At 39.6% G+C, this 21,610-nt stretch overlaps 1 protein-coding gene across 2 annotated transcripts in view; it reads left to right on the forward strand.

Annotated features, from left to right (window-relative positions):
- Positions 1–21,610, forward strand: part of ERC2 (ELKS/RAB6-interacting/CAST family member 2) — a 970,858-nt gene that overhangs the window by 476,978 nt on the left and 472,270 nt on the right. For both annotated transcript variants that reach the window (XR_003306672.2, XM_026446958.2), the window contains exons 11-12: positions 912–1,105; positions 7,156–7,167. Coding sequence is in view for 1 of the 2 variants with exons in the window: in XM_026446958.2 (XP_026302743.1) it covers positions 912–1,105; positions 7,156–7,167 (206 nt within the window). In the remaining variant the exon portion in view is untranslated. The remainder of the gene's footprint in view (positions 1–911; positions 1,106–7,155; positions 7,168–21,610) is intronic.

Genomic DNA, 21,610 nt, shown 5'->3' on the forward strand with positions numbered 1-21,610 from the left:
AATGGGAAACAAGGGGTAGGCAAAACATTGCAGTGCAGTGTTATTTCTATCTGTCTGGGAATATTTCAGCCAAAAGTTTATTTTGGGAAAAAAAAAAAAAAGCTGTAACACACTCTCTCACACACAAACCCACAAATACTTTGGCTGCAAATTATTCTGCAATGTTGTTGCTGTGTTGTTGCCTGTGTCTTTTCTTGTGTGTGAAGCTGCCACCCACCCATGCATGTATTTGCAGATTCTCGTCTGTGTACTTGTTCATGAATTAGCTCATCCTCCTCCTGGTTTAGGTTCAATTTATTTAAGAGAATGAGAATTTATGGGTATAACTGTTAGCTGGAAAGCCGTTCCTCACCTCCAAGCCTCATTTCAAACTATGTTTCCTGCTGAAATTTCTCAGTGGGATGACATGTTCAATTATTATTCAATCTGTCTCTTATATGTTATTTGGCTTTACATATGCCCTTGGTGGTTCTTGGAAGATAATCTAATATCGTGTTGTTTTGGTGTCTTTGTATTGGAAATGGAAGCATTTTGTATGAATCACCTCCTTAACTGTGAGGAGTTAAATTGTCTTAGGTCTGCTTGTCACATGACCGGGAATAAAGACATCACAGTCTCCAACCCCACTTTTTTGGTGGAAAGAAAAGCTAAAAGTAGCAACATTTAATGGAACAAAATATCAGTAATCGAAGAAACTCCCCTGTGAAACTCTAATATTATTTTAAAACCAACATTGTTCTAAGGTGGCTGAAATGTGTGATTTTTCTATTTTGCCTTTTCACTGACAATATACCCATAAATCTTGGTGGTGATTTTCTTTCCAAAGTTAATTTCTGGGCCATTGTTGACAGCACTATCTATTGCTCTAAATTGTTGTCTTAACTGCATTCTTTACAAATGTAATGTTGAAGGCACATAATATTGAAGATGACTCCAGGATGAACCCTGAGTTTGCAGACCGAATAAAACAGCTAGATAAAGAGGCGTCTTACTACCGCGACGAGTGTGGCAAGGCCCAAGCAGAAGTGGACCGGTTGCTGGAGATCCTCAAGGAGGTGGAGAATGAGAAGAATGACAAGGACAAGAAGATCGCAGAACTGGAGAGGTAAATTTTACAGTCATGTAAATTGTTGACAGTGAGAGAACATGGACTGCGTGGTTGCCCATCTCCGGTTGTGGGGGATTTGGACTGCACGTTCATATTCCAAGTTAGAAACAAGTCATAAATGAGGAATATGGCCTGTGAAAGATGACATTTCTGTGGAATGCTAAGAATGCAATTCTGAGGGATTATATACTTCTGTGTTAAAGAAAATAGTGGTCAACTTTCTTGAGTGATGTCCATGATCTAGCATTTTTTCCAGTGAAGTGTGTAAGAAACTGGGGCTTTGACTACCCAAAACTTCAGTTCCTTTCCATCACAGGTAAATATTTATGGTTTAGTTTTGTCTTGATCAAACAACCACCACCACCACCACCACAACAACAACCGAAGAATATAGTTGAGAATTCTTCATTCAAGATAGGGGAAGAAGGAGGGAGCTCATATCCTTTGGATGTCTCTTGGCACATCACAACTAATTCATCCTGGAGGTTTATCTCTTAAGAGGACCTTTTAAATATATATACTTGAATAGGTCCTGCATGATAGCAAATTCTGTGTAAAAACAGGGAGTGTTGAATCAGAGTATTTAGATTTTCAGATAAACCATATCCATATTGTATTTTTGTATAGTATGGGTGTGAAAAATAAGCTTGCTATCAATGTTTTTTCCTGTACTTCATGTAAGGAAAAAAACTTTCTGAAAAATCTTACATAACTCCATAACCTCTGCAGATTTCTTATTGGTTCAGCAATAAGGCAGAATGTGTCTTTCCCAGATTCATCCATATGGAAGAGATCACCAAATTTTGAACAAACCTGTGAATGTTAGCCAGCTTTGATCAAGACACTTGTGAAGCCCTAAAGGACTTCAAGACATACACAGAGTAGCTCTCTATCATCTTGTGGAAAGATCATGGGCTTCAGTGACAGAAAGACCTGGGTTCAAATTTCACCTCTACTTTTTGCCAGCTGTGCAGGCTGGAGTGCAGTGGCATGGTCACAACTCACTGCAGCTTCAAAGTTCTGGACTCAAGTGATCCTTCTGCCTCAGCCCCCTGAGTAGCTGGGACTGCAGGTGCACACCACTACACTTGGCTAATGTTAAAAAATGTTTTGTAGAGATCAGGTCTCACTGTGTTACCCAGGCTGGTCTCCAATTCTTGGACTCAAGCAATCATCTATCCTTAGCCTTTCATGGCCTTGAATCTTGTTAGAAGTGAGTGAATCTCTAACAACCTATTCAAATGATGCTTTGCAAACAATTGGTCCCCAGGTAAATCGGAACATGTATATCATTATGAACAGTCAAATGCTAAAACAAATAAATTCTCAAGGCCAGATATGGTGGTTTGTGTCTATAATCCCAGCACTTTGGGAGGCCAAGGTGAGAGGATGGCTAGAGCCTAGGAGTTTGAGGCCAGCCTGGTCAACACAGGGAGATCTTGTATCTACAATAATTAGCCAGGTGTGGTAATGTGTGCCTGTGGTCCCAGCTACTCAGAAGGCTGAGAGAGGAGGATCACTTGAGTCCAGGAGTTCAAGGCTACAGTAAACTATGAGCCACTGCACTCCAGCCTGGGGTCAAGACCCCTCTCTCTAAGAAAAGAAAGAAAAAAATCTCAACTTTGTCTCTGTATGAAACAAATAGGTTAATTTCCAATAAAATTTCAACATTTTCAGGTATAATATTTGGTACATTCAAATTCCAAATCAATTAATATTTCTCTTCATAATTTTAGCATTAGTTTGATGATAATTTGATTTTTATTCAGCGTGACCAATTTGAGCAGTAAGTCCAGGATTTCATTTTTTCTGAGGTAACTGTCCAAAATAGATCTCTAAAGGGCTTAGTTTTAATTTTAAAATGTGGGGATGTTCTGCTAGTCTGCTAGTCTTAAAACGCAGGGAGCACTGTGAGTTTAGATGGATCTATTTTGGAACTACATTTTAGAACCAAAATTTTTCTTTAAAACACTGACATGAGATCACAGGAAAGTTATGATCATGTCTCTTTCATTGACTAGGAAACTGAGATCTTGAAAAGTTAAATGACCTTCCTGAGATTGGGCCTATAGTCAGAAAGTTGCAAAACTGTAATGTGGGTTTCCTGATTCCTAATCCACTGCTCTGAGAAGCGGTGAGCTATGTGGAGGATGCCCTAGATAATAATATTAATAATTATAGTAGTTTTATTTGTAATACTAGGGTATGTATATTGTATGTATATTCTGTGCTTCACTGTGTGCCAGGTACTCTGCTAAGCACTTGACTTGCAATGATATATACCTTTTAGTCTTACCCACAATGCAGAAGCTATCATTATTCTCATTTTACAGATGAGAAACTATGATTTATGCAGATTAAGTAACTTCCTCCAGGTTGCAGACCTTATAAGAATCAAGTCGGTATTCGAACTCAGGACTGACAGATGAGCCATTGAGAACAATCCCTTCCACTAATGGGCCAGAAGAAAGAAGCTAGTACAGCAGGACTAAACAGTCATGCAGCCAGCAGAGAGCCTTCCTGAGCAGGCATTGCTGCTGGGCTGCAAGAGATCTACCTCTTTATTAGCATACAGGAGAGAAAGTGATATGCTTCATGTTTAGATGACATTTTTTCTATACTAAACCAGCCCCCCAGAATTGTAATTGAAAATCAGGACAAGCTATTATAAACATTTACATATAAACAGCTTAGTGGTCTAATTGGACAAACAGATCTTAGCTGGACACTATTGCCTTTAAGTCATCAAGAATATTCAGATTTTTATTTCTTCAATATGGAATGCATTAAAGCAGCAGTGATTTTACAGGCATTTATCTTTATGCACTTTCTGCACATTTTCTTTATCTCTGCCTTTGTCTCTCCTTAAAGCTGATGCCTCCCAGGCACCGTAATTCATAAAACGTGTGGTGGGACCTGAGTCTGTCCCAGTTCTCTGCCTGCTCGTGTCTCAGGTCCAGCAGCAGAGCATTGTCTGGGAAATGTCTGAGCTCCAGCCCCAGCCCAGGCCCCTAAGGAGGTGGGGGTGGAGATTCAGAGGGGAAGTTTCTTGGGAAAAAGAGAGCTCAGCCTTGGCCTGCCTTTCTGAAGCATTATCTGCTATGCTACATGTGTATTCTGACAAAAACATCTTCCTCCAGTTGTCAAGCAGCCTTTTTCAAATTGGGCAATATTGTCATTTGCTGGATAAAACTACAAAATTCATACCTCACAATATTGAGAACTAAAGAGTTCTTAGCAATGTGACATGTATCTCCGTTTTGGAGCCATGGAGAAATGTTTGCAATTAAATTTGTAATTTTGAAAACCAAAAATTGAACTTAAAATAAATTTGTGGTCTCTAGCTTGTAATGTGACCTACCAGAGTGAAAAGACCTCTTTTAAAAGGAGCACATGTTCTAAAATATTCCAGAACTTCAATTGTATGCAACAAAAGGCACAGGGTTAGGAATAACTCAGACAACCTTGACACTGGCCCCCTTCTCTCTCAGAAAGCAGTATGTGTTTACTTTCTATTCTGTTAATCTTCCCATTCCAGATAGCACATGGCTGGCATTTACACAGTGCATTTCCCTCTTAAATTCTATGTGAGTGACGTTTCTCATCAGCCATTAAAGATTTTGGTTTTTAAAGTGCATGTTGCTCTAGTGTGGTCCCACGTGCAGTTATGCCTGTAAACTCTTGCACGGCCCAGTGGGGAGCTTCTGCCTTGGACTGCAGGCAGCTCAGGGAAATTTGCTACTAGGTGGGTGGTGGGCCTTGAGCAAGGCTCTGAGAGTTGGTCCAAATTCAGCTGAAGTCTTTATTCCATCCCCAGTGTCAGATGTCACGTATATTACACAACCTAGTGGCTAATTAAACCTTAGAGGCAGTGAAATATGTAGTACTTCTGTGTCAGTGCCCATCAAGGTCTCTGAATTTTATTTAGAGTTTCAGAATTAATCCTTTGGTGACTTAGGGGAAAGAGAGAGGTTAATAGAATCTGTCAAGACAGACCTGCTGCCACTATATTTCTCACATTCCGCCCATGGGAAGGAATCAATTGGGCGACCTTTCATGTAATTATCTTAAATATGTAAGGGATTTTGTTGGTATTTGTCTAGAGGATGAGAATACCCAAATTGAGCCCTCAATCACATACCTCCCCAATGCGGAGAGGAGGCTGGATCCCTGGGGTTCCACTCATAAGACATAACATCAGAATGGAAAACAGGCTTCCATTTAATTATCTGGTTGGAGAAATAATATCACCAGACATTTGGACACTGAGAAATCATTTTAGATGCCTAAAAGAGCCTTATCTAAGTTTGAGGAAGAGAATGTTATTTTTTCTTCTGATTTGCTCAATAATGTACTAACATAATTTCCTTGATGCCTTTCAGAGCTCCATTCAAAACGTAAACTTAAGTGTTATTATTATTTTTAAATTATGATAATATGTTTTAGAAGTTTCATGGTACAACGAAAAAGCTTGATGCCAGTTTTATTTGTTTTGATATCAATGTGTCTTGCCGGGTAATTTTCACTTACATTTGTTAATGTATTTGAAAGAATTTCTTGAAGACAAGTGGCAGATGGTTATACGCCATTCCTAGCAACTTTTTGGGGAAGGTCATGGACATCACGGACACCTTTGAGAGTTTGATGAAAACTAGGAGCCCTTGAAAGAGGCAACAACTTCTGAAATGTGTGCTTGCTATTTCAGTTTAGGATTTCCTAAGGCTTGGCCACAGACCTTGATTTAATTACCTTTGATCCAGAAGGATTTGAAATGGCAGCTGGGGCCAGTGTTGCCAAAGTCCCCACAGTGATCGTGTCCTGACATAACTCTCATTTTCGATCAGTTGCGCATTTGTGATCACAAAACACTTGGCAGGGGGATTTCAGATACAAGGCATTATCAAATCAACACTTTCCCCATGTGGTTAATCTTAAATTTTCTCTTTCAGTTGTATCATTGTAGTCAACACTGTTTTCATTTGAATGTTCTAGCTTAAGCTTTATCCTGAGGATTTATTTTATTTTGTTTTGTTTTTCCTTCCCATGTGAAATACCTAAAACTATTTTTTTATAGTATGGAATGGTGGGACCCCATTGATCAGAAAGCTGGAAAAGTATTTGTTTATCCACTTTGTTTTTGCAAAGCGCATTTTACAGATCAACAAAATGAATGTCCACTATGTGCTCCTGTAGAAGATGAATATGGTTTTTTTGTTTGTTTGTTTTATTTTATTTTTTTGCTTGGCAATAGAGATTATTGTTTTAACCAACGAGAAGGGCATGCTAGGTATTTTTATACAAACAAATTAAAAAGTATTATAACTTGATATTTTCAGTAATGAAGTTGGAACTTCATTTTTCTGACTGAAAAAAATTACTCTCAGCTTGGGAAGTTGCTCTGTCCTTGCTGGGGAAGCTGAGAGGTGGGTGGCACGCCACCAAAAGCCCTCCTCACAGGGTCTTTGATCATTGCTAGGTGCAGTGCTCTGTAAGTATCTAAAATGGAAATCTTTGAACAGAAAGCCAAATTGCTCAGCTCCTTTTGGTTTTCAGGGATGAAGGAAAAATATCTCATAGGATGTATCCATCCAACTTACTGGTTCAAGTAAAAATCTTTCTGACATGAGCACTTACCCAGGTCTAATACCTTAGTAGTTTCCATTTCAGTTTATTAAATAATAAAATTTTATATACACATAGATAGGAACTTTCTCTATAAATATTCCTCCAGAGAAGGGCTGATGCTGTCACTGTACTGTGGGATCACACCTCTGGTTCCCATCAGTGCTTTCTGTAATTATACGTATCAGAGCAGATACCAGTTTCTTTGGTATGATATTTAATACAACAGCTTACAGTGTGTTCCCAGGGCTTGTGGGGGTAATATAAGATAAAAGGTTGCTTCATTTGGTTATAAACCTGCTGATGTAACATCTGTTGGCTATATGTTTAAAACTAATGCATTTCCTTCCTTTTATTCTCTTTTGCTATCCCTTTTCCTTTCTGCTTATCCTCCAAATTGCTGCTTTCACCCTTGCTCCAATCAGCTTGACTCTCAGGTCAGTAATTTCAGTTTTTCTTCTAACTGTCTCTCCCTCCTAAGCTCAATTTATGGCTTGTACTTGTTTAACAAACACGTTTCTGAAATGGTTTTCCTCTGGCCACTGCATTTCCCCCACTCATTTCATTCCATGCCTTGGGAAGGTTTATTTTATAAGAACGATGTATAGGTGGGAAAAGGCAAGGAAGGCGATGGAAATAAGTCACTGTTGGATTATTTAATTCTATTTCTGGATTACAAATTCCATGAGAGAAATTTTTGTGATAATTCCCCAGTGCCTTTCTCCTGAGCAGTTCAGAAAATTGACTGCAGGATGATACAACGTGGAGCTGTGGATAAAAACAAAATGCAGGATACTAAATTTAACCTAGGAGAACAAAAGGTCTGCCCTTGACACAGCAACTTAAAAGCTAAATTTAATAGTGCAAAATGTTCAGACTTTTCGCTTAATAAATCACTGTGTTCTGAAAGATTTATAATACTTTTTAAAAAGTCACTTTTGAAAATTATCAATGTGTTAGTAACATATTGTACACACATGTTATTTCCTGACATTGTTTCGGTCTTAACTTTCTAACTTCATTTTTATTAGCCATAAGGCATACTTTAATTACCTAGGGCATAGCATATGGAACCAAGTGTAAAACTTGATTCATTGTTGACTATGTGTACCCCAATATTAAGAAATGAAATGGGCATTTTGTCTGAAAACGCATCCCAGGCTTGATTCCTCCAATGTAGGAGGCCCAAGCCAATAATTTCTTCTTCCTTAAATCAAGGATAACGTCTCTTTCCAGTAAAACATAGTAATATGTAGTGATTTCTTTATCATTCAGTCAATGAGTTTACTATAAAGGATGCTCATTCTAGGATTTGAGGCTGTCTAAACTCAAAAAAAGAAAGCATCACATCAATGTGGTAATCAGTATAGTTGCTCTATTGAGAGGCAAGGGATATTATTTTCTTCTCTGTACGCAGGGTCTGCAACCCTTTATTCTGCCTCATCACCCAAACCACCAGACCAATCCATTGACTACAGTATCAAGTTATTTCAAAACAAGGCATCCTGCTCATCTACTGATTTTGTCCCACTGCTGGCTTCCAATCCTGGTGGCTCATAGTCCTTGAATACTTCTCTGCCCTCTCACATACCACACTGGGTATCCCCCAAGAACTGCCTGAACTTCATCATGCTGCAGGAAAGCCTCATTCTCAAAAGTCCCTAGATATCTGATCAGAGATTAAGAGCATGGCCCCCAGAGAACTGCTTTTATTCCCAAATCTAATGACTCTTAATTTACTTTCTGGAGCAGAACAAATCTGGTGCATCTATGTGCAGAAACACAGACATCATAATGGGCGGTGGGGTAGGGTGGGTTGGGGGAGGCTTGGACACATGCATCCAAACCTTTTCTCCAAGTTTTTGATCCACTCACTTAATGAAGCTTCAAGCTTTTCTCCTTGCCCACCTTTATCCCCCTCCTTTTGCCTTCCCTTTGCTGCCCTAACCTGTACCTCTCAATATTGAAGCACTTGAGATCCAGGGATGCCTTTTGCTCTCACACCTCAAGTTTCCTTTCAGGGCCTTTAGTTTTTTTTATCTATACTCTACTGTGGTTTTTTATGCTCTAGGAACTGTATTGTGTGGTAGCTTATTTTTTTCTTCCTATTTCATGGTGAATGAACATGAGCTCTGACTCTCAGAAGATAGGGCTGGAACGGGTGATGGGTGTCCAGTGGTTCTTTGGACAAGGGGCAGGGTGTGTTGATAGGGTGTGGCAAAATGTACATGCCAAATCTAGTTGGATAAACTTAGGAGTTACATCAAGGTTCATATCATTCCAATATCATTTAACTTGTTGCCTCAAATGAACATGATGAAGAAAATGTGCAATCATTGTGAATAATCATCTCTGGTTATATTTTTAGTGTAGGAAGAATTGGGCAACTCTGCCCTCTTGGAAACAAAAAAGTCTTTAGAGTCCTGGAAGCTTTCTTCAACTTTGACAAGTTTCCAGAATTAACTGTGCTTTATTCCCAATGACTTCCAGGTTTACCAGTTAAAATAAAATAAAATGAAATGTAATAATTGAACTGAATGCAGGATCTCTGACTATGTACTTTCTTTATATGGCATGCAGTTGAGATACATGTGTGTGTGTGCATATATGTATATAGATGTGTGTGTATGTGTGTACACATATGTATTTTAGAAAAATCGCGTCTAGTCTTTCTTACCATAGTTTATGGTTTGCCCTGCACATTGCCACCTCCCAATCTGAAGTTTGGAAACTGCACTAACTCTTGAGACTTTTCTGTGTGCTGTGGACTCCATGGGAAGTTCTCCCTCCAACTACTTTTTCAGATGACTTCATTTCCTCTTCAAACTCTATATAGACTCTTATGCTTAAATTCAGGTGGACAGATAGTAAGTACTGGGTTTGGTAAAATACAAGTGTCACATTCCAAATCTGTTCAGGTCTCCACTCCAGTAAACTCCACTTCTGTCAAGAATGTCTTTATACACAAACCAGTGGGAAGCTGGAAAGGTTTATCAGGATCTCTGTATTGTACTCAGGGGGAGGGTTTACGTGAAACTTTTGTATTTCTAGTAACTATTTGTGAGTTTAGCATATGACTTATGACAGATGAGGTTATCTCCAAAAATGTATGCAGCAATTGACTAAAAAAATAAAAAGTATCCTTTGGGATTCAGTTCAAAGTCCTGCCAGAGAATCAACCAAGTAAAACCAGAAGACACAGACTTCTCCCGGGCCCTCTCAGTCTTCAGCTCACTTTGGATCCCAGGTCAGCTGATTTCTTGTTTGGGCCTCAGTGTCCTCTCTTTGAGAGGAGGGAGCCATCTTTGGAACAAGTCTTCTGGGATCCTGCCTGCACGTGGGCATCACATGTTTGATGAAGGGGCTGTCGGTGATGGACTGTGTGCACTGCCCTGCAAGCAGGCTCAAGCTGATGGCTGGCGCCTGGCAGCAGGCGTGAGCTCATTATTATAGAGTCACTTCAAACACTTGTACCAAAATAAACTCTTTGTGATGTTTCCCCAAAGCCGAACACTGTGTTTTCAATCCCTTATTCTTCTAGCAAAAGATGAAGTCACTCCTCCCAGACCTCAGAGGCCTGTTGCCCAAAGAAATAATGAAAAACACCTTTCCCAGAGCATCCCTTTAGTGTCCTGCAATTTGTTCTTTGCTAGGGGCAGTTTTTTGCCCCATTCGCTCCATAGTGAGTGCCTACTGTGTAATAGGCTAGGCACTGTGTGCTGGCCCAGCAATTCCAAAAAATACCTGATGAAAAATTGACCAAACCGTTTAAGAAATGCCGTGTTACATTTTTTTATATTCATGACATAGCTTGATGATAATAGTAATAGAAACAACAGGAGCAGAAGCAGCAACAGTAATACATTTGGTGTTAATTAAGTGCCAGCATTGAATTAATCACTTTTTTTTAGTGTTCTTTTTAATGTTCACTTCTCATAACAACTGAGGTTGGGACTATCATTTTTTTTTCCATATTAGGTAAGAGGAAACGTGTTCATCAAAGTTGAACATTTTGCTAACTTTATACAGCTCGTAAGCAAAGGCATTTGTTTGTTTACCCCCTAAATCAATCCATTTTGATTTACAAATGGGATCTTTCGCCACTTCTGCTCCAGTTGCATAGTAAAAGCACTGAGAAGGTCTGCAGTAAGGAAACCTGTGCAGGTCTGTTCAGTCCTCGGTTTTCTGAATATGGTGTTCATCGAATATATTCCATGAAGCACTTTGGGGAAAAACTGCCCTGCCAGCGGTGCAGTTAGCCTCTCCTTTCGTTCTCAGATTTATCTCCCCTCTCCATGCCTCTGGTTCTTCCTATACAAATTTTGCCCCTCCAAAGCCAGGGCAGGAGTTGCCTCTTCCACCAAAGCCTTCCCTGAGCCCACTGACCATATGGGCTCTGTGCAGTGTGTTATGCCACACGTGGGAGGCGGCGGTTATGCTCTTGAATGCTGTTGAATAAAGGAGCACCCATTGGGTTTGTCTCACCCCACCCTTTCTTTTCTTTGTCTCCACGGAGAGTTGCTGGGGCTCTTCCCAGAAGCTGAGTTATCTGCATTGGACGTCATTATCTGGCTTCAGACATGAGGCCCTGAGAAAAGATATCACTGGTTTTCTATCAAGTTGGATGCTTGCAAGTTCAAGAAAAATGAAGACAGAAATAAAAGGAGAGGGGAAAAGATCTTCATCTGAACTTCTCTCACTTTCATTCCCTACTTCCTTATTTTCCTCTCTCTCCCTCTCTTCCCCCTCCTCCCTCCGCTTCTTCCTTGACTATTCATTGAAATCCTTCTCCAAGTGAGAGTCTGTACTGGCTGGGTGTTGAGGATATAGCAGCAAAACAGACACGATCCCTCCCCTCACCAAATTCAAAGACCAATACTTCCTGTAAGGAAGGATTTGGCCACTAAGAAAAATAATTTGTATCATTTATACTAATAATTGGAAAAACCAGGTTTCAGGTGTGCTTTTCCCCCTTTTTCCTGTTGGGGTTGAAGGGGTTATCCACAGGTCAGAAAATCATATCCTTCTTTAAAGCTGCCTTATACTAATGCTGACATTTCTGGTGAAGTGTCAGAAAATTTTATGCCCAAGCAAAACTGGTAGAAAGCCAGAAATTGGCTGATTTTGCTTTGGGTGCAAATATTTTATTGGGGATGGAAAAAAGTTGTTTTCCCTGATTTATAACTCCTGCAAACATAAAGTGGGTTCTATATTTAGAAATGGTTTTGAACCCTTGAGGCATAGCCAGGGATTGGTGCTTACACCTTTCCCATCCCAGCCTTGGTGGGACTTGCCGTGACTAATGTTTTGCTGAGCCAGCTCTGATTTATAGAACTAGTGCTTTATGCTGCTTGTTGTTTTTCTCTTTAGCTTTTGCTTGAGTTGCTGTTCTGGCACTCTATCTATACCCTCTAGAATGGTGAAGACTGAAGGAACACAATTGGCACTGTAGTTGAAACGTTTTATAGTTCAGTGTGTGTCTGAGATTCCTTGGAGAAACAACAACAAAATTGAAGGATGGCCCCAGGTAGGCCTTATAAGTCATGACCCTGAATAAGAGATACCAAGTTGGTAAGAGTTAATCATTCATCTGTACTTTTTCTTTTTTCTGAAACCTTTTCTTTTCCCTGTTTCTCTCATCCTCTATGGCTGTTGGTTGGTACTACCATATGGATGAACATCAGCAAATAGTAAATCTCTCAAGATATGTTAGCTTTTTCTGTAAATGCTGAGAAGGGGAAGGAATTTTTTTAAAAAAATAGTTTCTTAGTATTATTATAAATCACTCTCTAGAAAAATAATATCTTATTTCCTTTATATGGCTTTTCTTATGAAATGTGAATTCTCTCACTTCATTATGCACAATACTAGCTCAGGTTGTAGAGAAACCCAACCATCCTGTGACTGGACTTTCTTCCATATTGGGTGAAGGTGCTTGGAATTTCTATAGTGTGTAGTGTCACATTTTTGTGAAGTCTCCATTTTGGGGGAACCTATTTAAAAATGAGTGGGCACCGTGTATGTTTGTCTAAGGAAGATACATTGTTGTTATGTATAACAAATGCTTTCGACATTTTTTTTTTGTGGAGGATTTTGATGATTTGAGTATTTGCTGCTCTCTCATTTTACTCTAGATTCAGAGTAATATTAAGCTAATTAAATATGAAAAATAGAATAGAACCCAGAAATCGGCTGATTTTACTTTGGGTACAACTATTTTATTGGGGATAGAAAGAAAGCTTTTTTTTTTTTTTTCTTTTTCTAATTTACAGTTCCTGCCAACATAGTGGGTTCTGTAGAATTATTTTTGCATCAGAACTTTAGTTTTAGAAATTGTAGACTGGGTTTGGAGATGGGAACACATTTTCCCTTGAAGAGCCTCTATGGTTCCTTAAAAAAAAAAGGAGAGATAGGGTCTTGCTCTGTTTCCCAGACGGGAGTGCAGTGGTGTGATTGTAGTTCACTGCACCCTTGAACTCCTGGGCCCAGTGGTGCTCCCTCCTCAGCCTCTCAAGTAGCTTGAACTACAGGCCTACCACCATGCACAGCTAATTGAAATTGGTTTTTTTTTTTTGCAGAGGTGGGGTCTCACTATGTTGCTCAGACTGATCTCAAACTCCTGGTGTAGCTCCTTTTCCAGTCCAAGAACAGTGAGACTCATGTTTTAACTCCAGCTTGCAGATTGATCTTCTCATCTACCTTTTTTGTAGATTGGTAGCCATGTTAGTATAAGTACCTCTCTTACTGGCATATACAGAGCTGTATGTACAATAATTTATGCTTTCAAGTAACTTTTTTCAGTGAAAGGTGTAAAGTGTGTGATTCTCACAGTGTTTTGAAGGAATGTACTATTTCTAGTGAGGTTCCACCATAATTTTGAAGACATAATGGTGAATATTAGCAACTCTTGAGACATTTTAACCTGGGATGAATGCAGAATTTCATACATAGAATTACTTGGCAATTTTTTTCTTTAGGTCCTGGGAAAAAATCCCTTTTTCAAGTTTTGAGAACATAACCACCACCTGTTTCACATGGGAGCATGAAGTAACAAAATAGTCTCTCACCAGCCATTGGTGTTGGTCAACTGGAATATTCCTGTGGCTGCACAGATCTTGATGTGATGTGTGAGTTGAAGTGTAAGAGAGTGGTTTTAAATTTAACTGCAGAACCTTCTGCTATTTAATCATATGTCAGTTTGATGGTTCCAAGGACAGCATGATATGTTGCTCACAGATAATTACCGTGGAGAGAATGAGTTGGTTATAATAATGAATAACTGAAGAATCTTCTGATAACCTGCGATGAATGGGCCTTGGTGAGAAACACTCACTGGGTAATTGCCAGATAGGTGTCCTATCGCCTTGCTGAGTGTGGGTGCTCTTCTGCCACCTAAACACGCAAAGCAGGGGCTTTTTAGGGATTCCTAAGCAGATAAAGAAGCACTGTTCTAGGATTTCACGTGTGTTGTCTCTCACAGACCTATTATTAGTTTATATTAATATGTCATTCACAGTCCAAGTTATTCAAGATGTTATCTATTGTTAGAACATTCAGCGTAGAAAATTAAATAGACCAGCTCCTGAGAAACAGCATCCCCATTGCTATAGCACTTGGGACACAGTACTTCCTGTCTTTAAGCCGATCTCTGTATCTGTAAAGTGGGGACAATTATATTATAGCGTACCTCTCATGGGCATGTGGTCGAGATGCACACTGGGCATGGAGCACAGTCCAGGCACATAGGAGATGCTCAGGAAGTGGCAGTAATTATGTATGTGATGAAGATTTTCATGCCAAGAGTAACAGGTGAGAGTAGGGAGTTGATACAAGAGAGAAGCCAGCTGCCTCCATTGCTTTTCTAGTTGTAAAAACCTGAGTTGCCAGAATAAAGACTTTAGACATTTTCTCCCAAGCCATTGAGAGATTTTTGAGGAAAAAGTTGAAAACAGCATCCTGATGCATGCTTCCCCTGACCCCAGGGATATGAATAAGTGAGCATAGAAAAATCAACTTATGCTTATTGAAAAGTAATCTTTATATATAAATACGTAAACTAATTCATGCAATCCTTGTTTGTCCTATATAAGGACTTATTTTAGATTTTCCTGGAACTAGAGATCCAGGATTTAGCTACTGCCTTTCTGTATTCATGATAAAAAGATCTGATATTGAGTTTAGAGGACGGGCTAAGTATTTAAGGGTGTTCCTTACACATTTATCTCCTTTATTCATTAACTTATTTGCTTTCATCAAATAGTGATGGTATGTCTGCTCTGTACCAGGCACTGGGATGTAACTAGCACTACACCCAGAAGCAGCATCATGAGAGACAGAAGCAGATCCATAGTATTTATAACATGATATCTATGCAAGTGGTATAATGTAATTCACATTGTTCTACACCTTGGCTTTTTTTTCTTAGCAAACTATTTTGGAGATCTTCCCATATCCATACCTAAAGGCTTTCTACTCTTTTTCACCTCTGCATACTATTTAATTGTGTCTGTCTCCTCTTAAAGGACTTTTAGGTTGTTTCTAGTCTTTTCCTCTCATGCAGTCTGCTATAATTAATCACTTTGAATAGACTTGATTTCAAATGTATGTGAATATATCTGTACGATAAATTCCTAAATGTGGAATTGCTAGGGTAATATGCTTATCATTTTTCTAGATTTTACCACTTGCCCTCTACAGAGGCTAAACCATTTACAGACCCATCAACAACGTGTAGGAATGCCTCTTTTTCCATAGGGGCATTCCTGACAGAGGCATTGCCAGTGCCGTGCGCTTTTCAAACTTTATCTTTGTTAATATGGGAGGTGGAAAATGATATTTAAGTGCAGTTTTGATTTGCTTTTATTTTATTACAAGTGAAAATGGACATGTTTAAATGTGCTTATAATTTGTTGTATTCTTTTATTGGTCTTTTTCTTATATAATTTGTAAAAGATTTTTATATATTAGGAAAATGATACGTTTGTCTTTGATGTGAGCTTTAAATGCTCCCCCTGACCATTTGTCACTTTTCTTTTGATTTGGCTAATGGTGGTTTTTGTTATGCAGATTTTTTTAACAAAATTATTTTACATAGTCAGATGTATTCAGTCATCTCTTTTATATCTTCTGAATTTTGTACCATACTTAGAAACCCCTTCAACGCTACAAGACTATAACAACAATTGTCCTGTGATTTCTTTTAGTAATTTCATGATTTGTGTCTTAGTCTGTTCAGGCAGCTATAACAAAATATAGACTGGAGAGCTTCTAAGCAATGGAAATGTATTTTTCACAGTTCTGGAGAGTGGAAAGTTCAAGATCAAAGGTACCAACAGATTCAGTGTCTGGAGAGTGCCTGCTTTCTGGCTCATGGACAGAACCTTTTTGCTGTGTGAGAACAAGGTGAAAGGGGTAAATAGGCTCCCTTTGACTTCTTTTATAAAGGCACTTATCCCATTCCTAGTCACCTCCCAAAAGGCCCCACCTCCTCATACCATCACTTTGGAGGTTAGGATTTCAATGGATGAATTTTCCGGGGGCACAGTCTCTTAGTATTTTTATGTTCTGATTTTCTGCATTTAAGTCTTTGAACCATCTGGAATTTATCTTAGTGTAAGGTATGAGGCATGGTTATAACTATATTTTTTTTCCTAGGCCAAGTGAAGTTTCAATGTCACTTTCATCATTTGCTCTTCGCTGGAGTTAGACGGGCCCAGGTTAGGTTTGCCTAAGTTCACGTAGTTTCCCACTTTAAAATAGGACACACTCTTACTTGCTTGTTCAATGTCCGTCTTTCAGTCTAGAGTAGAACTTTGATCTAGAAAGGACCTGTCTTATCCAACCAGTGCCTGCAAAAATAGTAGACACTTAATAAACACTTATAGAAGAAATAATGTGAGTTGTGAAGAAATGGAGTTATAAGGAGGTAGAAATTATGAGTAATTTGAAGCTTTAAAAAAGGCATTTGGAATGGCATGTGAGTCATGAAGGCAGTGACAGAGGGGAACCAAGTCAACAGGGGGTGAAAGGTGAGCCAGCTTTTGCTTCATGAGACAATAAAACAACCCTGGGTCCAGAGTCACCTTTTGAGACATTAAAACAACCCTGGCTCCAGAGTCACCTTGGACCCAGGATGGGTTTTCCGTGCTCTTCTCTGTGAGACCCAGAAGGAATATAATTTTCTTCTTTTTCCTCTTGGGAAGGCTAATTTCTCAGCTTTCCTTGGTTTCAGTGAGACCCACCTGTATAATCAAGATCCCTGGCTAACTGTGGCAAGATGTAGGAACAAGTGTGGAAAATGTGGCCAGAGTTAAGAACAAAGAGATGTTGGCCAGGCTGTGTTTTAGATGCTTTGGGATCGCTAGGTAGCCCTGCCCAGTAGGCAGATTGGAATGAAAATCTGAAATTTGGCAAAGAGGCATTACCCATGGTGCAGGGTGACAAATTCTAAATGAATGTCATGGACATTCAGAGGAGCGAAGAGTTGGGAAATTTCTATGAATGTGGTGGTATTTGTACTGGACTAGAAAAATGGAAAAGATCTTACGAGATGTAGAACTAGATGGGGAGCCTAAGCAATGGCAAGAGAGGTAGGAAGATAGAAGGCATGCTCAGAAGAAACGAGACTGTCTGTAACTTAGGCTCTGCAGTAGGGGGAAGAGGGGCAGAAAGGGCCATTCCAGACAGAGGAAAGCCTTGAGTGCTGAGATGAAAGATTTTGAACTTTGAGCCTGGGATGAACATAACGAGGAGTATCTTCTGGGAGGATTAATCCTGAACCATCTTTGTGCTGGAGGGATAGGCAGTATCCCAAGCTAGAAGCAATAATGACAAATAAGAAGAAACAGGTTTAGGGGATGTAGGGATAATTAATGAAAATTTTTAAAAGACAAAAGCACCCAAATCTTCAGTCTGTATCTCTATCCTCCTTGTTTCCAGAAGAACAAGGCCGTGTTTCCACAAGAGCCAGCAAGACAGGAGAAACAAATAAACAAAAAAGCTACTAAGAGAGCAGGAAGAAAATAAAGGCATGGTGGAAGAAACTTTGCCTAAGTAGCTTGCAGTTATTGCTGTTGCTATCATTGCAGCAGAAATAAGAACAGGTTTTATTGAGTACCTGTTTGCTCTTAGCTCTGGTCCTATGCCTTCTGCAAGGTTTAATTCATGTTTTTTGTTTGTTTGTTTGTTTTTATTTTGTTTTGTTTTGTTTTATAGCAACTCCAAGACAGTAGGTGCTATTACTCAGTCCCATTTTAGAGATCAGGAAACCAAGGCTCAGGGAAGTTAAGTAACTTGTCCACTCTTATACAGCTCTTAAGTAGTGGAGCCAGGATTCAAACTCAGCCATTTTGGTTCCAGAGCCAGAATCTTAAACACTGTGTCTGATTCCAAAGTAAGGCTTTTTGTGCTAGTATAAATTGATTTGGCTCAGGCACTCCTGGGACCATAGGGACCACTTTTTAATGTGCTTCTTTTGGGGTGGAAAGCTATTTCTATAATACAAAGGATTCCAGGCGTTGATGAAAACCTCTTATAATGGAAGTTGAGAAGCTGTTTGTGTTGGCAGTTCTAGCAGCTTTTTTGAGCTGCTGGTCCGAGTCTTTGCCCTCTCTTGAGCCGGAATGTGAAATTCCTGTTTTTGAAGTGAGTTTGAGTGGGCCTGGTGAGTGGGCCTCCATGGAGGCAGTGGCTTTGTAGACTGGAGACAGTCAGCTCTGGATGCGCTTCAAGGATCATGGACGGCAGAGATGGGGGAAGACCTCGGTCATCCATCCTTCTGCCTGCTTAAGATGGTTCCCGGCGGGGAATTCTGGGGAAGCAGCCAAGAGAAAAGATGTATTTCCAGGAGGGGTTTTCTGCTTGTTCCAGGAATCATTTTTTGGGACAGTTCTTCATGGCCCCACACAGTGTGATTAGAGAACCACAGCAGCATCAAAGCCGAAAAGAAATGAAGGCCTTTGTTTTGATATATGATGGTTTTCCTTTTGGAAAACAACTCTCCGAAGGAGAGATGGACTTCTCTGCAGCACAGTATCTGTATCTGCCTTGATCTTGTCTGATACAAGTGGGAGTGCTGGCAGCACATAACAAAGACAAGGGCTGAGAACTCAAACACGTATTAGCCTCTGTCCGGCTAGTAATCACACTGTGGAATCGTTCCTTCCTCATCGTTATGTCAGGTCAGAGGGTAGGTATCATGCCATCAAGATGTAGGGTCTTCCTCCTACAGAGCTTAGGTGTTTTTTATTTTTTTTCCTTAAACTTTTAAACTTTAAACTTTTAAGCTGTGATGACTTTGTCGGTATGCCTGATAGAAAGGATCTGTGCTGGCTTCTCAGTTCTCCCAGCTGCTGGAGAGAGTGGGATTTCTTTCCTTGTTTTGTTTTTTGGTTTGTTTGGTTTATCTTCTCATCTCTCATAGACATCTTACTTTTATATAGTTTTCTAAAATTAAAATGTTTGGGTAGAGTGACTAACTAAACTTCCCTACATTTTAAATGCTATTTGGAGGCTGTTTTTATCATATGATCAACTAAGTTTTGTAAAGTTTAAAAACACACAAGACCTTTCTAAAACCTGATATTAACTCTGTATTTTTAATGTAATTTGGAGGAAAGATAATTCTAAGTGCCTTTCTTGGAAAACTGTACTCTCATTTGTTAAGCAGTTTTCATGGGCCAGTGTCTGTGCAAAACTCTGATGTGTAAGAATTTTTCTAATCCCGAAAACCCTGGAAGGGTAGTGTGATTTTCAATGGGCATATGAGTAAACTGAGGTTAGTGAGGTTATTGGTAATCTGCTCGAGGTCACCCTGGATTTGAACCTAGGTTATCTCAGGAGCAATGGGCATGTGGGAACATGCACACATGAATATTCCCTTACATGCCATCATAAAAACAATTTTAAAAAACTTATTCTGAAGGCAGTGGGAGACAGGATTGTGTTTTAGAAAGAGGTCTACCTGTTACTTCCCATACAACCAAAATTGGACTCATCACCACTTATTTCACCCATCCTCCCACTGCTCTATATATTTGGCGCTTAGGTGTGGAAAGTGGCACAACATTGACCTGCTTATCTAAGATAGAAAACTCTAAATGGCCTGTTGCTCATCCCTCACTATATCTAATCCAACAGATTCCATTTCTTTCCTTTTGTTTCCCCACTCTCAATGCTGCTGTCCCATTTGGTAATTTGGCCAATTGCAGTAGCCTCCAGAGAGTCACAATCTGTCCCAGTCTCTGTCTTATACTCCAGATAAAATCAATGAGGCAACACTCTGTGCCTGAAAGCCCCTGTTGCCTCCTCTTCATACGTTGGGCAGAATATCCAACTCCACCTCCTGGCTTTATAAGCTCTTCACCATCTGGCCCTAAGTTGCTTTCAAGTCATCTTAAACTCTATGTACATATAATATTGCTCCAACCCCTCATTCCCCATTCAGTGTTTGCCTTCACCCAATGTTTTCTCATTGTCTACACTTGACAGAACATTCCCATCTCTCTATATTGGAGCATACTTTTCCTATTGCCTAAAGGACCCTTTCCGTCTATATACATGCAAACCTCTATACGTCTTTGAAGTTCAAATTTAATGTAACTCCCTGATTTCTCTCAAAAGACAATAGTTCCACCCGGTCTACTATAAAGACACATGCACACATATGTTTACTGCAGCAGTATTTACAATAGCAAAGACTTGGAACCAACCCAGATGCCCATCAATGATAGACTAGATTAAGAAAATGTGACACATACACACCATGGAATACTATGCAGCTATAAAAAACAACGAATTCATGTCCTTTGCAGGGACATGGATGAAGCTGAAAACCATCATTCTCAGCAAGCTAACACAGGAACAGAAAACCAAACACCACATGTTCTCACGCATAAGTGGGAATTGAACACTGAGAACACATGGGCACAGGGAGGGGAACATCACACACCGTGGCCTGTTGGGAAGCTGGGGGCAAGGAAAAGGAGAGCATTAGGACAAATATCTAATGTATGTGGGGCTTAAAACCTAGATGATGGGTTGATAGGTTCAGGAAACCACCACGGCACATGTGTACCTATGTAACAAACCTGCACGTTCTGCACGTGTATCCCAGAACTTAAAGTAAAATTTTAAGAAAATCACAAATAAAAAGCATTTTGTTATCATTTACCAACTCCATGTTTCTCCCTTTCACTAAACTTTGAATGGTCTAATGATAAAGATGACAACCTCTTTGTTTTTGTGTTCTCAATGCCTGACCCATGGCTCATGTTTCATAAATATTTGTTGGATGACTATAGATGGATGGATGGATGGAAGGATGGATGGAATGATAGGTACATTGATTGGCATCAGGGAAGCCAAATGGGAGCTATTTCAGTGTCTGGACAATGAAAGCAAAGGTATGAGCTGAGCTAGTATCAATAAGAATTAAGGGGAGATAACTATTTTGATAGATATTTTAAATTAAAATGGTAGAGCACAGAGAGCACAGTGATCTATTGTGTGTGATGTGCTGGGAACATGGAAGACTCACTCCTCTTTGACTCCCAATCTTGGGTGGTTTCGATGAAGATAAAGAGTACAGAAAATGAGGGTGATTTTGATTATGAGGAGGCAACAGTTGAGATTTTAATTTCAATATATTGAGATGTATGTAGGATATCCAGGATTGTTCAACAGACATTTGAAAATTTGAGGAAGGTAGGTACAGATCCTTGCACCTCCACCACCCAGAGAGTGATTTCAGTTCCTGTCTGGCATTCCTTCTTTCAGCTCCATTGTCTCTCTCCAGCCCCCTCCTTTATGCCCAATCTATATGTTACTGACATGGAAAGATGTCCAAGACATATTGTAAAATGTATAGTATTGTCCACTGTA

The sequence above is a fragment of the Piliocolobus tephrosceles genome, chromosome 2 (genome assembly GCF_002776525.5).
Source record: "Piliocolobus tephrosceles isolate RC106 chromosome 2, ASM277652v3, whole genome shotgun sequence".
Taxonomy (NCBI): Eukaryota; Metazoa; Chordata; class Mammalia; order Primates; family Cercopithecidae; genus Piliocolobus; species Piliocolobus tephrosceles.